At 41.2% G+C, this 15,973-nt stretch overlaps 1 protein-coding gene across 1 annotated transcript in view; it reads left to right on the top strand.

Moving 5' to 3' along the window:
• Positions 1-15,973, top strand: part of LOC136318244 (gamma-taxilin-like) — an 84,870-nt gene that overhangs the window by 39,946 nt on the left and 28,951 nt on the right. Inside the window, 1 exon segment of the mRNA XM_066250629.1 lies at positions 15,072-15,242. Within this exon segment, the coding sequence (XP_066106726.1) occupies positions 15,072-15,242 (171 nt within the window).

The following is a 15,973-nucleotide window of genomic DNA, read 5'->3' as shown; positions in this document are numbered from 1 at the left end:
TTTTATTATCCTCGCAACTACCCTATGTCTTTGATTGGATCATTTAATCCATTTACATTTAAGGTTATTATTGATATTAGTTGTTTATTGCCATTTTATTCTTTTAAGCTGTATTAATCTTTTGCTATATTCTTTTCCTCCTTTGATATGTTTACAACAGGCCCCTTAACATTTCTTGTTGCATTGAATTGGTTCTAATGAATTCCTTGAGCTTTTTTTTTTTTTTTTTGTCTTTGAAGCTTTTTATTCCTTCTTCAATTTAAACGATAGCCTTGCTGTATAAAGTAATCTTGGTTGTAGGCTCTTGTTCTGCATTACTTGAATATTGCTTGCCATTCCCTTCTGGCTTCAAGTGTTTCTGTTGAGAAGTCAGATGTCATCCTTATGGGGACTTCTTTGTAGGCGACAGCCTTTTTTTCTCTAGTAGCTTTTAATATTTTCTCTTTAGCAGTTAGCTTTGGTATTTTAATTATGATGTGTCTTGGTGTAGATTTCTTTGAGTTTCTCTTTAATGGAGTTCTCTGTGCTTTTTGAACTTGTGTGACTTTTTCCTGTATCAATTTAGGTAAGTTTTCAGCTATGATTTGTCTGAGCAAAGTCTCTACCCCTTGTTCTTTCTCTTCTTCTTTAGGAACTACTAAGATGCAGATGTTATTTCTCTTCATGTTGTCACAGAGCTCTCTCAGAGTTTCCTCAGACTTTTGAGTCTCTTTTATTTTTGCTGCTCTGCTTCCATGCCTTTGTTTATCTTGTCCTCTAACTTGCTGATTCGATCCTCAGCTTCATCCATCCAGCTTTTTTTTTTATTATTTTATTTTATTTATTTATTTTTTGTATTTTTCTGAAGCTGAAAACGGGGAGGCAGTCAGACTCCCACATGTGCCCGACCGGGACCCACCCTGCACATCCACCAGGGGGTGATGCTCTGCCCATCTGGGGCATCACTCAGTTGCAACCAGAGCCATTCTAGTGCCTGAGGCAGAGACCACAGAGCCATCCTCAGTGCCCAGGCCATCTTTTGCTCTAGTGGAGCCTTGGCTGCGGGAGGGGAAGAGAGAGACAGAGAGGAAGGAGAGGAGGAGGTGTGGAGAAGCAGATGGGTGCTTCTCCCATGTGCCCTGGCCGGAGTCAAACCCGGGACTCCTGCATGCCAGGCCGCGCTCCACCACTGAGCCAACTGGCCAGTGCCCATCAGTCCTGCTTTTAATTCTTTCCATTGTGGTCTTCAATTTTGATATTGTATTTGTTGTTTCTGACTTACTCTTTTTTATTATTTCATTGTCCTTTTTTATGCTTGCTATCTCTTTATTTAGTTATTCATTATGATCATATATTGTTGATCTAAGATCTTTGAGCATCGTAACAGTCATTATTTTAAACTCTGCATCTGGTAATTTGGTTACATCTGACTCATTCAAATCCTGTTCTGGTGATTTCTCTTGAGTCAATTGGATTGTATTTCTCTTCCTCCCCATTTTGTCTGTTTATAATATGGGTGTGGCCACTGGAGTGGCCTCTGTGTTCCCTAGGTGTGGTCTGTCTGCTGGCTCACCACCCCCTCTGCCACTGCGTTGGGCATTTGGGCATTTGGGTATGGGCATGGCTGGCACCTACTGGCGGCGTTTTTTGCCTCCTTTCCCCTGGAGGGGCTATGTTCACGTGCCTGGTTATACAAGCCTCAGTGTTAGCCCAGGACCACAAGCCTTGGCACCGCGAGCTGGGATGAGCACCTTTTCTCAGCTGCGGGTCTCAGCCTATTCCTGGGCTTATGCCCTGTCCCCAGAGGCGAAGCTGTGCTCTTCAGTTGGGCCTCAAGCCGTGGCTGTCTGGGCCTGGCAGGGCTGTGTGCTCATGCTGAGCCATGGGTCTCTGCAGATCCCAGGCTTTCCCCTTTATCCTCTGGGCCAGATTGCAGGCAGACTTGCTGCTGGCCTAACCAGTTTTGTGCACCCCTTCCACTCCCACCGGGCTAGACTGAGCTCACCCTGGGCCTCAGTTGTGGCTGGCCTGGCTTCTGCCCCCGCCGACCTGACTGCACTTCTGTGTCCCACCGCCACCCAACCTACGGCTAGCCCTCAGCAGTGTTGTTGGGGACACTGCACCTCAGACCCTAGTACTCAATACTGTATTTCTCACGGCTCCCCTCCTTCTAAGCGACTCTGCTCTGAGTGCCACAGGAAAGCTTGTTTGGCTGGTGTCCTGCTTCCCGTTGCTGGTATTGCTGTTTCCAAGGGTTTTCCTTGGGAAACAGCAATTCTCTTCAGATTTGGGTAGTGACTCAGCCCAGGGGTTAGAGTGGCTGTTCCTCAAAATGTTTCTCCCTGGGCCTCCTAGATTACACTTTCTTTTTGCTACTTCCGTTCCCTTTTTTCTCCCTATTCCCCAGAGCCCTGGGTGAGTGGTTGTGAGACAGGTTTTCTGCGTGGTCCCTTTAGGAAGAGTTTTGGGACTGAGATCTGTCTCTCACAAACAGTATCCTGACTTGTTTTGCAGCTAAACACTGTCCATATGCCTCTTCTAGGCTCTGGAACTGCAGGCTGGGGCTTTGTTTCTGGGGCTCAGGACCCTCCCCTCTCCGCTAAACCCACTTGCTGCCACGCAGGTCTCTCCAGGCTCCTGTTCACTCCCGGGAGCCGGGCAGCCCTCTCTGTGTTTCTGCTTTTCCTACCAGTCTCTGTGTGGCTTCTTTGATGTTCCTTGGTAAAAGAGTCCTCTTAGTTTAGTCCAAAGTTGGTTTTTCCATCTGATGGTTCTAAAAATTAAGTGGTAATCCACTTTGGTTCTGGGAGGTGTAAATTGGTATGTCCGCCTACTCTATCGCCATCTTGCTGCACTGAGAATTTTTTTCTTATGATATTCTAGGCCTTTAATGATTGACCCCCAGGGTCAAGCCAATAAATGGATCAAAATCTCTGGGGACCTGGGAACAAGGTGTGCTGAGAAGGCTGGCTTGTCTTCCAAAAGCTAGATGTGTCTCTTGAAGGCAGCATACGGTTGACTTTTGCTCTTTGATTCAGTCTGCTACTCCTGACCTTGATGGGTGGGTTCAGTCCGTTTACATTCAAGGTAATATTGACACCTGAGGGTTTTCTGTAGCCATTTTATGTATTGTTTTCTGGTAGCTTGGTGTCTCTTTAGGTCTTTCTGTTTTTTTCCTTCTGTAATTTGTTTTTGTTTGAAACTTCTCTCCGCTGTTTTCTCTTTTTTTTAAGTTGTGTATTTCAGTATTGGTTTTTCATGGATGATTACCATTAGGTCATTAAGAAAAAAAATTTTCATATATGCAATTGTTCTTTGGCTTAATGAGTTTTTCATCCTCCTTTGCTACTGCAGATCATTATCCTCTCCCCTTTCTGTTAATGTTGTCACAAATTATCTTTGTTTTTATTGTGACCTTGAAGGAGCTTTTACTGCAGTTTTGTTTCGTTTGGTTCTTTTTATTGTGCAGAATAGCCTCCTTGAGTATGTCTTGTAGTGGGGGTTTTCTGGTGGTAAATCTCCTCAGCTTCTATATGTCTCCCAAAATTTTTATTTCTCCATATTTGAAATATAACTGATGGATATGAGATTCTTCACCGGTATTCCTCTTAGTTTTTGGAATATTAGAGTTCCTCTTTCCTTGGTTGGAGGAGTTTATGCTGAGAAGTTAGATGAAGTCTAATGGGCCTTTCTTTATATGTACGTTTTCTTTTACTCTAGCCACCTTGAGGATTCTTTGTCAATTATTTGTGACATTCTTATTATGATGTGCCTTGGAGTAGGTCTTTTTGGTTTGAGGTAACTCAACATTCTGTTTGCTTCTTGGACTCGAGGCTCTTACTTTTTTCGTAGACTTGGGAAGTTCTCAATTATTTGTTTGTATAGGTTCTCCATTCTCTTTCTTTTTATTTTGATATACCTATTATTATTGTATTTTCTAACCAGTTAAGAAAATTCATGTAGAGCTCTTTGTTTTAACGTTTGTGAATCTCCCTCTTCTCTCTGTTGCATCTTTAGTTTCCAGTCTGATGTCACTGATTCTCTTCTTTACCTATTCTGTTCTTTTACCTGAAGTTGCTACCCTAGCTTTCAATTTGTATATTGAGCTGTACACCTCTGTTTGGTTCTTTTTTAAAGTTTCAGTCTCGTCGGTGGAGTATTCATTTTGTTCATTAGTTTTCTGAGGTCAGTATATTGCCTATCAGTAAGTATTTTTTCTCATTAAGTATTTTCAGAGCTTCAATTTTGAATTCTCTATCATTTAACTAACTCCAAGGTTTCACTGTGATTAAGATTGCCTTTAGGAGTTGTTTTATTTTCTTTCTGAACTATTACATTTTATTGTGTATCCATGGTACTCATTTTCTTCTTTTATGGTAGTGTAACAAAGGGGGAAAGGATAAAGATCTGTAATAGCAAATGAGGATAGATTGCAGAAAAGCACTCACATGATAATTGACTTTTGTAAATGTGACAGTTTTTCTTTTAATAACCTAAAGGTAACGGCCCATGAAAATGCCACTAATGAATCATGTAGCTTAAAAAAAAAGAAATGGAGGGAAAATATGGAATACCACCAAACACAAACAACTAACAGAAAAACAGAAGAGCCAAATGCGACACAGAGCTATCAGAAAACAAGACATAAAATTGCTATAGGAAATTTTCAAGTATCAGTAATTACCCTAAATATAAATGGCCTAAACTCACCAAAGAGTAACCGATTGGATTAAAAAGCTAAACCCAAACATATGCTGCCTTCAAGAGACACATGTAATGTACAAGAACAAAAGTAGACTCAAAGTGAAAAGTTGGAAAACGATTCTCCAAGTAAATAATACTCAAAGAAAAGGAGGTATAGCCATATTCATATCTGACAATGCTGACTTCATGACAACAAAGGTAACCAGAGAAAAAGATGGTTATTTCAGAATGATAAGGGCCGTTGTATCAAGAAGAGATACTACTTTTTGATAAATATGCATTGAATCAGGTAGCAACAAAATATATAATAAGACATCTCTTAACTGATCTAAAAATAGAAACAGACAAAAACATATTTATACTAGGAAATCTCAATACACCATTGATGACTCTAGATCGATTATACAGTGTGTCCGTAAAGTTGTGGTGCACTTTTGACCGGTCACAGGAAAGCAACAGAAGATGATAGAAATGTGAAATCTGTACCAAGTAAAAGGAAAACTCCCAGTTTCATACCTATTCAGTGTAGTTCGATGTGGGCTCATGCACAGATTTTTTTAGGGCTCCTTAGGTAGCTATCCCGTATAGCCTCTATAGACTCATCACTGACTGATGGCCTACCAGAACGGGGTTTCTCCACCAAACTGTCGGTTTCCTTCAACTGCTTATTCCACCGAGTCATGTTATTCCTATGTGGTGGCGCTTCGTGATAAATGCACCAATATTCACGTTGCACTTTGGTCACGGATTTGAATTTAGCAAGCCGCAGAACACACTGAACTTTCCTCTATACCATCCACATCTCGACTGGCATGGCCGTGGGCTGCTCCACTGTATACACGGTGTTATGTCATCATCTGCACATGGGCACATGCTGCCACATCATCCTACAGAAACTGGGAGAGTTTTCCTTTTATTTGGTGCAGATTTCACATTTCTCTTGTCTTTTGTTGCTTTCCTGTGACTGGTCAAAAGTGCACCATGACTTTACGGACACACTGTATAGTGTTCTTGGATGGTAATTTTTTTTTCATTAATTTAATTTTTGGGGTCTACTCTCTTCTGGCCTGTCGGGTTTCTGCTGAGAAGTCTGACAATAACGTAATGGGTTATTTTTAATATATAAGTTATGTTCTTTTTTTTCTAGTTTCCTTGAGGATTCTTTCTCTGTCATTGATTTTTGACAATTTTATCATGCTGTGCCTTGGAGTAGGTCTGTTTGGGGTGAGGTGATTTGGTATTCCTTTTGCATTTTGGAGTCAAGGCTCTTAACTCCATTGACTTGGGAAATTCTCATACATTATTTATTTAAATGGGCTCTGTTCTTTTAATATATCTGTTATTCTTTACTTTCTGATCAGTTCTCGTAGACCTCTATGTTTTTTTGTTTGTTTGCTTTATTTTTTAATTCATGAGTTTCTTCTTTTCTCTGCAGAATCTCTGGTTGCTAATGTAACTGATTCTTTCCTCTGTCTGGCTTGTTCTGTTAGCGAAACTTGCCAAGTCAGTCTTCAGTTCAAGTACTGGGTTTTTCGTCTCTATATTTAAAGTTTCAGTCTCCTTTCTGAGCTCATTATGTTGCCGAATGGTATTTTCTTGCACCTCAGTGAGTATTTTTAGAACTTCAGTTTTGAATTCCTTACCATTTAACTCCAAGGTTCCCATGTGATTTTTTTTCTGGAGATTTCTCACTTTCTTTCTGAACTATGATTCTGTTGAGTAGCCACCGCCATATATCAGAACTGGAGCCCAAACTTATGCAGTCAATTTGGGAACATTATTAACTGGCCAGCGGTCTGTCCGCTACACCTCTCGCAATGGACAGCGATGAGCTCATGGGGACAGAGGTATTATAGACTAAACCTACAAGGTTACAATTCTTTTAGCCCGTTTGTACAATATCTTTGCAAAAGCACAGAATCACACACTATTCTAAGATAATAAACCGCCTTCCTGCAATATCTGCAGGGCTGATACACAAGGAATGCATCCTGCCTCTGCTAGCAAGATTAGATTTGTTGAGGCTCATGAGAATTTTCTACTTTAGCTGTAGCTATAAGCTAAATTGGGTCAGGGGTTTTCCCCAGCATGAGCTGACACTCCATAACAGACTCTGTCTTTTGTAGCCATTTATTCTATTTCTTTTTTTTTTTTTTATGGCCTTTGAAAGTAGTATTGTCAAGTACCCCAATAGGAAAAACACCTAAGAAAATGAAAAATAAAAATTAAAACAGTACAATAAAAATATAAAGGATTATGAGAAGCAATAAAGAAAAACTGCAGAGAACAAAAATTGAAAACCAAAAAAGACAAAACACTCACAAAGATATTAGTAGAAAATATAAAAATTAAATAAAATGAAATTCAAAAGAATAAAAGAAGGAACAAAGGCAAAAAAAATATTGTTTTTGAAAGCTTTCTTCCATTAGGTGTTTCTGTATTATAAATTTAACTCTGGGAAATTCCTGGGCTGTCCTCTGCTGAGATGTTATCACAGTGATGTAGGTGGAGCCACAGTCACATTGGTGGGTGGGGTGGGGTGTGAGGTATATATTGCTTCTAATTTACGATTTTTGCTTTCTGGCTTTACGACTAGCTATGGTGATCCCAGGCCTTCAGGTGCTCTTCCCAATATCTCAAGAGACCCAGGGATCAAACGTGGAGCAGCTCTGTTCTTTGAGGGAAAGAATGGCTCTGGAGAGCTAGCTGTGGGGTTTGTTTCTGCTGCTCTCTCTATCCGCAAAGTTAGAGAGGCAGGTTCTGGGAGGCTGGGAGTTGCACTTGTCTTTTTTCTCTGTCTCACCTGAGTACTGGCTGTAGGCAGATGGTGGAAACATTGGGCTTGATCCTGTGCTCTGGCCACTTTGGTTTAGTTTCTCTTCATCAACCCCTCTTAGTGCTCCTTCTTGCAGAAGGAAACCCAGTCACTTTGGGTTTTCCTTTCTGTTCCCCTCAGACAAAATACAGAGTCTTGCAATATTGGTTTGGTGGTAATGGACTCTCTTAGCCTTTTTTGTCTCGAAAGCTCTTTTTCTCTCCTATTTTAAATGGTATCTTTGCTGGATAGAGTAATCTTGATGTAAGTTCTTGGTTTTTCATCACTTTGGATATTTACTACCAATCACTTCTGGCCTGACTTGTACTGTTGAGATACAGATGACTGACTAAGGGAGGCTCCTTTGTAAATCATTATTTTTCTCTTTCAACTTTTAGGATTCTTTCTTTGTGTCTTTGTGTGGGCTTCCTTGGGTTCATGTTGATTGGGACTGTGTGCTTCGTGGACTTGTGTGACTTTTTCCTCCGTGTGGTTAGGAAAGTTTTCAGCAATGATTTTTTCAAAGATCTGTATCCTTTTTTTCTTTTCTTGTCCTGCTGGTAACCCTATGAAGCAAATGTTGTTTTTCTTGATGTCCCAGAGGTCTCTTAGAGTTTCCTCAGAATTTATGAGGGTTTTTTTAGCTGCTCTGCTTGAATGACAAATGTTATCTTGTCCTCTAAATTGCTAATTTAGCCCACTTATCCAACCAGAGGTTGATTTCTTCTAGCGCAGTCTTCATTTCAGAATTGTATTTGCCATTTTTGACTATTTTTTTTTCTTTTTTGTATTTTTCTGAAGCTGGAAACGGGGAGAGACAGTCAAACAGACTCCTGCATGCGCCCGACCGGGATCCACCCGGCACGCCCACCAGGGGCGACGCTCTGCCCACCAGGGGGCGATGCTCTGCCCCTCCGGGGCGTCGCTCTGCGGCGACCAGAGCCATTCTAGCGCCTGGGGCAGAGGCCAAGGAGCCATCCCCAGCGCCCGGGCCATCTTTGCTCCAATGGAGCCTTGGCTGCGGGAGGGGAAGAGAGAGAGAGGAAGGAGGGGGGGGTGGAGAAGCAGATGGGCGCTTCTCCTATGTGCCCTGGCCGGGAATCGAACCCGGGTCCCCCGCACGCCAGGCCGATTTTTTTTATACTTTCTAATGCTTTTAATGCTTACTCAACTCTTTAAATTCTCACTGAATTTACTTAAGACCCTTGAGCATCCTAATAATCATTATTTTAAACTCTGTATCTGGTAGTTTGGAGTTTCCATTTCATTTAATTATTTTTCTAGGCACTTCTCTTGTTTCATTTGGGTTGTTCTTCCTTTTCTGCCCAGTTAGTCTGTGTATTAGGTAGCTCTGTTTTTGACTGTGAAAGTTGCCGTATCTTTATGAGGAAGGTGGGCTCAGTGGTATTATTAACCTTGAGGCTCTTAAGTTTCTTAGTCTAGGAATATTTCATGAGAGCTCTAGTTACCCTCCTGTTGTATTTGAGTCTTGGATGCCATTGCCCTTTTTCAGGCTGGCTAGCTCTAAGGATGACCTTGATTATGTGTATTAGACACTGTGCAGTGTCTCTCCTATGTGGCGTAGTTATTCTCAGGAGGGTCTGGGGCTTGATGGACTCCTCCTTTGGGTGTGCCTCTTGAGTTGCTACTTGGTTCTAGCACTTGTGCATCTGCTACCCGTTAGTGGTTGTGTTTGTTCTGGGTCCTCTTGGGCAGGGTTTGGTATGGGTTGATGTCAGACATAGTTTGTAACCCACTGGGGCTGCTCGTTTGGAACCACTACTCTGTTCATTGTGTCTGCGTTTTCTGTGCCTGCGTGTGTGTGGGAGACACTAACATGTGTATCTAAGGATCAACTTCTTTCTGCTTAGAGCCTCCTCTTTTCAGCTGCTCCACCTCCTCCTGAAGCTGCCTGGTCTTGCTGTAGAACCTTCTGCAGAAAGACTAGTGTGGGCTCATAACTGATTTCACCCCATCAACTTCTCCACAGGTTGCAAACGTAGTGGGTTAGTAGGGCAACTGAGGTCAGGATGACAAAATTAGTGGGACACCCTACTTTGGGAGTCTTTTGGTCAGGAGTTCAGTATGTTGAAGGTGGCCCCTACTGCAAAGCCTAATCCCTCAGCCACTGGTGGGTACTCCAATTCTATTTTATGAGCAGCATGTTCAGCAAGTTCAGGTTGGATGGGACCAGTTGTCCTCTCTGCAGAAATTCTTTCCTCAGAAGGGCCACTGGTTTCAATAGGGAAGATTGAGGGAGTCTTCCGCTGGGGCTATTTGTTGCTCAGCCCACAGGAGTTTGTTACACATTAGTCAAGTCTGGAAAATATTCTCCAAGAAATTTACACTTCGAATGAATGAGCCCTTTAGGGCAGAATATCTGAGACATCAGAGCTAATGCAAATAGCTTCCTGTTGGGGGTAATGCCTACAGTCCTGTAGAAGTGAGTGGGGCACTACTTTGTCTTCCCATGGTAGCTTGGGCTGAGCTCTCAGGGGCACATTTGTTACGTACCATCCCAACTATGAGGTTTTCACATTCTGCATTTGCCTGTTTGTCTCCAAGACCAAAGCATACCCAGGACAACAGGCTTCGATGGACTGTCTTTCTGCACACACACACTTTGATCTCCCAGAAGTCTATGGGCAGAGCCAGATCCTATAGTAGTCCTGGCTCTGCGCATTCCACCACACTTTCAGCACTTTTTGATATCACTGTGTGAAGACTGTATTCTAACGTCCTAACTCTGCACAAAACTTTTTTTCTACTGTGCTCCACTCTTTTTTTAATGTCCCCTAAACTTTTCTCCTTTGGGGGTGATATTCACCTGCCTGTCAAAGGAGAGCTGAGACCTCTTACCCTTTCTGCAGTCACAGGGACTGTGCTTGCAGGAACTCCTCTAGCAATACCTCTACACTTCACAGCTCCTACTTCTGTAGCTCCAGGTTCAAAGCATTCCTGTGGTGACAGGCATGGAAAGCCCTGCCTGGCACAGCTTTTTGCTCTCATGCATTCACTGTGTGTAAGGCTGGGCCTTAAAATCCCGATTCTCTTCATAACACTGCTCTCCCAGTGTGTCACACTCTCTTATCAATGTTCTGCCAATGTTCCCCCTTTGGCTAGTGATGCATGTGAACTTATAAAAGGGAAGCTGGTTCCTTTTCCTCTTTTCAAACACAGCAGAGACTGTTCTTGCAGTAAGACAGGAGGAGTTGCATCCACAAGATGACTTCACACTCCACAGCTTTCACCCATCTAGTTCCTGGCTCAGAGATTCCCTGAGGTGACAGGTGCACAAAGTTCTGGCTATGCATGCAGGTGGCATCTTCTCCCCTTTTTGGGGTAGCAGGGACTGTACTCCCCACTGATATAGGAGTTGTACCCCAACAAAGCCTCTAAACACTCCTGCTCTCACCTGTTTGGTTCCCATACAAAAGTATCTCCAGAGATGGCATTCTGCTAGAGGTGGAAGAGGCTGGCTTGCTTTCCAAAGCCACACAGTTTAATCACTGTCTGAGTCTCTGCCTAAAACCACCCCAGGAAAAGGACACCATAAAAGATACTGCTTTGGCCCTGGCCGGTTAGCTCAATCAGTTAAGAGCATCGTCCTGAAATAATAAGGTTGTGGGTGTGATCCCTGGTCAGAACACACACAGGAAGCAACCAATGAATGCACAACTGAGTGGAACAACAAATAAATGTTTCCTTCCTCCTCCAGTTAATAAAACCCTGGCTGGATAGCTCGGTTAGCCAGAGAATAGTCCTGGCGTGGAGGTTGATGGTTCAGTCCCCGATCAGAGTGCATACAGGAGCAGCTTGATGTTTCTGTCTCTCTTTCTCTCTCTCTCTTCCTGCCTCTCTTTCAAAAATAAATAAATAAATTAATTAAAATAAATAAATAAAACACATAAACACACACACACACACACACACAAAGAACACAATATTACCCATGTATAAGGCACTCTATTTTTCAAAAAATTGGGGGTCTAGGCCCTGGCCTGTTGGCTCAGCGGTAGAGCGCTGGCCTGGCGTGCAGGAGTCCCGGGTTCGATTCCCGGCCAGGCACACAGGAGAAGTGCCCATCGGCTTCTCCACCCCTCCCCCTCTCCTTCCTCTCTGTCTCTCTTCCCCTCCTGCAGCCGAGGCTTCATTGGAGCAAAGGTGGCCCGGGCGCTGGCGATGGCTCTGTGGCCTCTGCTTCAGGTGCTAGATTGGCTCTGGATGCAACAGAGCGACGCCCCACAGGGGCAGAGCATCGCACCCTGGTGGGCATGCTGGGTGGATTCCGGTCGACTGCCTCCCCATTTCCAGCTTCGGAAAAGTGAAAAAAACACAACAACTGGGGATCTAAAAATTAGGTGCGTCTAATACAGCAATTGTAGATTTTTTTCTTGCATTTGACAGTGATGAGGAGGTATGAATTCTATGATAAATAAAACTTGAGTTCAAAACCTTTTCGTAATACATTTCTTTTCAGATTTCGGGCCCCAAAATTAAGGTTTATACATGGGGACAACTTATACATGGGGAAATACGGAATACACACACACACTCACAGCATTCACCTACTCTGCAGCAATCTAGTAATCCTACCCAGAGTCACAATTTTGTTTCTTTGTATGCCTTATGATTTTTTTGTTAATTCATAATGGGTCATTTTAATTCTGTATGTGATTCTGAATATTAAATTCTCTTCTTTGAACAAGGCTTGTTTTTTTGTCTTGGTCTATTTTTGTGGAATGTGTCTGTGTTGGAGATGAGCCTGAGATGTAAACTTAAAGTCTTCTCAGGTTTTTTTTTTTCCTGTAGTTTACATACAAACTTTAAATTTTGTCATGTATGTTGTTGTTTTTTAATGTCTCAGTGCATGAATATCTTAATCCCAAAAGGGGGAAAAGGAGATAAGTAAAGTGGGAAAATAATAATAAACTTAAGTTTAGTGTCCGTAAATCCCCTGTATGCCTCTTCACATGAAGGCATCAACAATGGTGGCCCATTTCTGTGTCTGCACCTTCTAGATCAGATTCATCAATTAGCATTCAGAACACAGATTCCTTGATATTCATAGAACTGAGTCCTTATTGCTTACCCTGACTCTTATAAGCTACTTCAGGAATTTTAGTATGATCACCTGCCATAAAACTGTAGTGTCTAAAAATGAGTAGCTGCTACAACACTGTTGGCTTAAAATGTATCAACATTTACCATTATTTACTGGCCAAGCGTTTTTCTGGAAGATGCAAGCCTTGAAAGTCTTCAGAGTTCCAAAATAATTATAGCAAACAGTTTTTGCAAGTGCAGTTATTGTCCAGGTGTGGAGACAGATTTCTTGCTCCGTCTGCTCTGTTTTCATCAGTGTTGTCACTTTAACCTCTTATTCCTTGATTCTTACTCCTTGACTGTATCTCTCTGTCTATCTTCTGCTGCAGTCAACTCAGGTACAATAAGACCTCCAAAATCTCCAGTATAGCCACCTCATTCAAACTCTTTAACAACTTATCAGTCCAGCACAATTTTTGAACAGTGTCCACTGCATTCATTCTCTCTGGCCACGTTGACCCATCTATGTACTTTTCACTTTCTGTCTGTGTTTTTCCCTTTAGGTTTTATATACTATAATAATCATTGTCTTTGAAAATACTGATTTTCCTTTTATGTGTTCATTCCACTTGCCTGAAGAAATCCTAGTTCTGTGTATCTGAAAATAAAATCAGGCTGTTGAAAGAGGATCTAAGTCTGCATAGCTGTGGTCATTATATTATACTTCCTTCTCCTTAGTCACTACACTAGGGTAAGAGCCCAACAGTATTAGTTACCTTTTTCATTGATGATAAACCAGGGGTTGGGAACCATTTTGGCTGAGAGAGCCATGAACGCCACATATATGAAAATGTAATTCCGTGAGAGCCATACAATGAGCCATGTACGTTACACATTATCCAATAAAAATTTGGTGCTGTCCCGGAGGATAGCTGTGATTGGCTCCAGCCACCCGCAACCATGAACATGAGTGGTAGGAAATGAATGGATTGAAATACATAAGAATGTTCTATATTTTTAACATTTTTTTTTTATTAAAGATTTGTCTGCAAGCCAGATGCAGCCATCAAAAGAGCCACATCTGGCTTGTGAGCCATAGGTTCCCGACCCCTGCTCTAAACCCTCACCTTCATTTTATCCTCTTTTCTTCCAAGCTGATGACTATGCATTTTATTTCTCAGAGGAATGAGAAGTCATCAGAACGTCAGTGTCTTTAAGTCAAATCTATAAATTAGTTCTGTACTCATCTTCTGGGTGTCTCTCATTCACTTTTATATTATTATTTCTTAGCTCATTATCTAATACCTAGTTAAGTGTAGCATATCACCTTTAGTGCACTAGGACAGTCACTTTTCAGATGCAACAACAGTAATTTGTTAGTGCTGTTACCAGTAATGAGTACAGTTTAAATAGGCAGTTAAATGATAGCATTTTGACTCATATTCTGGAATTTAAGAATGTTTGCAGTGGTAAAGAAAGGAATAGTTACAGAAAATGTGTGTAGAGCCTTTACCCAATTTAAGATTGTTAGATATAATATGATAAAAAAGCAAAATTTTTATTATTTAGCAAAATTTGAGGTAATCAGTTAATATAATTACATAAACTTCAGTGTACATTATTATTCAATATCTGTATATTGTATTGTGTGCTTATCACCAAAGACCTAGATTTCTTTTTTTCATATTACAATATTTTGACCCCTTTGATACATAGATCTATTTCAGTGGAGGTGTTTTTAATAAGTATAATTGATTGTCCCTAGAGAGGTTTCTTGAATATCTTACTCTTGCTCTTGAAATGTTTTGATTTGTCAACATTAACCTTTGTGAAAGCTTTATTGGAGTGTCAGCAAGACTATTATTTTATATTTGCTCTAACTTCCTCTCAGAAACTCCTGACTGCTGCTTATTTGTTTCAATAAAGTAGTTTCTGTATGTTCTTGTAGAAAAGTAAAACTAGATTTTGTAGGTTCTCTTAAAGAATTTATTTTTGTTTTAACTTAGAACATAGATAGACATTGTGAGTGGTTTTCTTCATGCACTAAATTATTATACTTTCACAACTGAATTAAGAAAGTAGTACAAAAAGGTTCCATGACTATTAATAATTCTTTCACTAGTAACTCAAAGGTTTTTACTGTACTTTATAAATGTTACACACATTTTTATCCATATTTATCCATGTATAAGACACACCTTTTCCAAAAAACTTGGGGTCTAAAAACTGGGTGTGTGTTATATAGTGCTTGTAGATGTTTTTACTTGCATTTCCCATTTTTTAGCACTTGTTTTTGCACTCATTGTTGAAGAAAGACAGTGATTTGTCATTAGACACAGATGAGAATAATCTATTGGATGGGAGTTTTGTGATAAGGAGTTGTATGAATTTTATGATGAATAAAACTTAAATTCAAAAACAGTATAATACATTTTTTTTCAAATTCTGGGCCCCAAAATTAAGTTGTGTCTTATACATGGGATCATGTTATACATGGGGAAATACAGTAAATGTGTGGTTGTTATTTTAGCTGGAGGAGAGCTGGAATGTTCAGAAGCAAATGAAGATTCTGCAGAAGAAACAAGCCCAGATCATGAAAGAGAAAGTTCACTTGCAGGGTGAACATAGCAAGGCAGTCTTGGCAAGAAGCAAATTAGAATCTCTTTGTAGAGAACTTCAGCGTTACAACAAAACATTAAAGGTTAGTTGTTTCATTTTTCTGTTTTTTAGAGGATACTTTGGCTAATTTTGTGATCACTAAATATATTTTTGAAGTAAATTTTTGCTTCTGTTGCTGTTGTGGGACTTAAATACAGTAATAGCTGGCAGTTGATCTAGGTATACTTACTCTGGTAGATTCGGTTCCTGGTCAGGGACACACTTTGATGACTTTGTGGGATCCTCAAAGATAATATGACCTTGCTTTCTATTTTGCTTGGGCTTGCACTGTATAACTATGTAGTGGCATCATTGTAAATTGAAGACTTTTTTTTTTCTTTTACTGATAGGAAGGCAGGTAGACAGACTCCCTCACTTGCCCCGACCAGGATCCACTCAGCAATCCTCATCTGGGGCTGATGCTCGAATCAACTGAGCTACCTTCTGCACCTGAGACCCATGCTTGGACCAGCCAAGCTATCCTCAGTGCCCAGGGCCAATGTTCGAACCAGTTGAGCCACTGAGAGGAGTAGAGAAGAGAAGGGGAAAGGTTGGGGAAGAGAAGCAGATGATCATTTCTCATGTGTGTCCTGATTGGGGATTGAACCCAGATATCCACATGCCAGGCCAGTGCTCTACCCATTGAGCCCACTGGCCTGAAGACTCTTTTTTATCCAGCTTTTGGTTTTGGGTTCAAGGAAGAGTTTCTGAAGGTATCTCATTTGATTAGAAGGACTCTACTGTTCTGCTTAGGAATGTTATGTCCATACTCCT

This window comes from Saccopteryx bilineata, unplaced genomic scaffold (assembly GCF_036850765.1).
Source record: "Saccopteryx bilineata isolate mSacBil1 unplaced genomic scaffold, mSacBil1_pri_phased_curated manual_scaffold_21, whole genome shotgun sequence".
Lineage (NCBI taxonomy): Eukaryota > Metazoa > Chordata > Mammalia > Chiroptera > Emballonuridae > Saccopteryx > Saccopteryx bilineata.
Note: the sequence above shows the minus strand (reverse complement) of the source record. Positions and strands in the feature narration are given on the sequence as shown.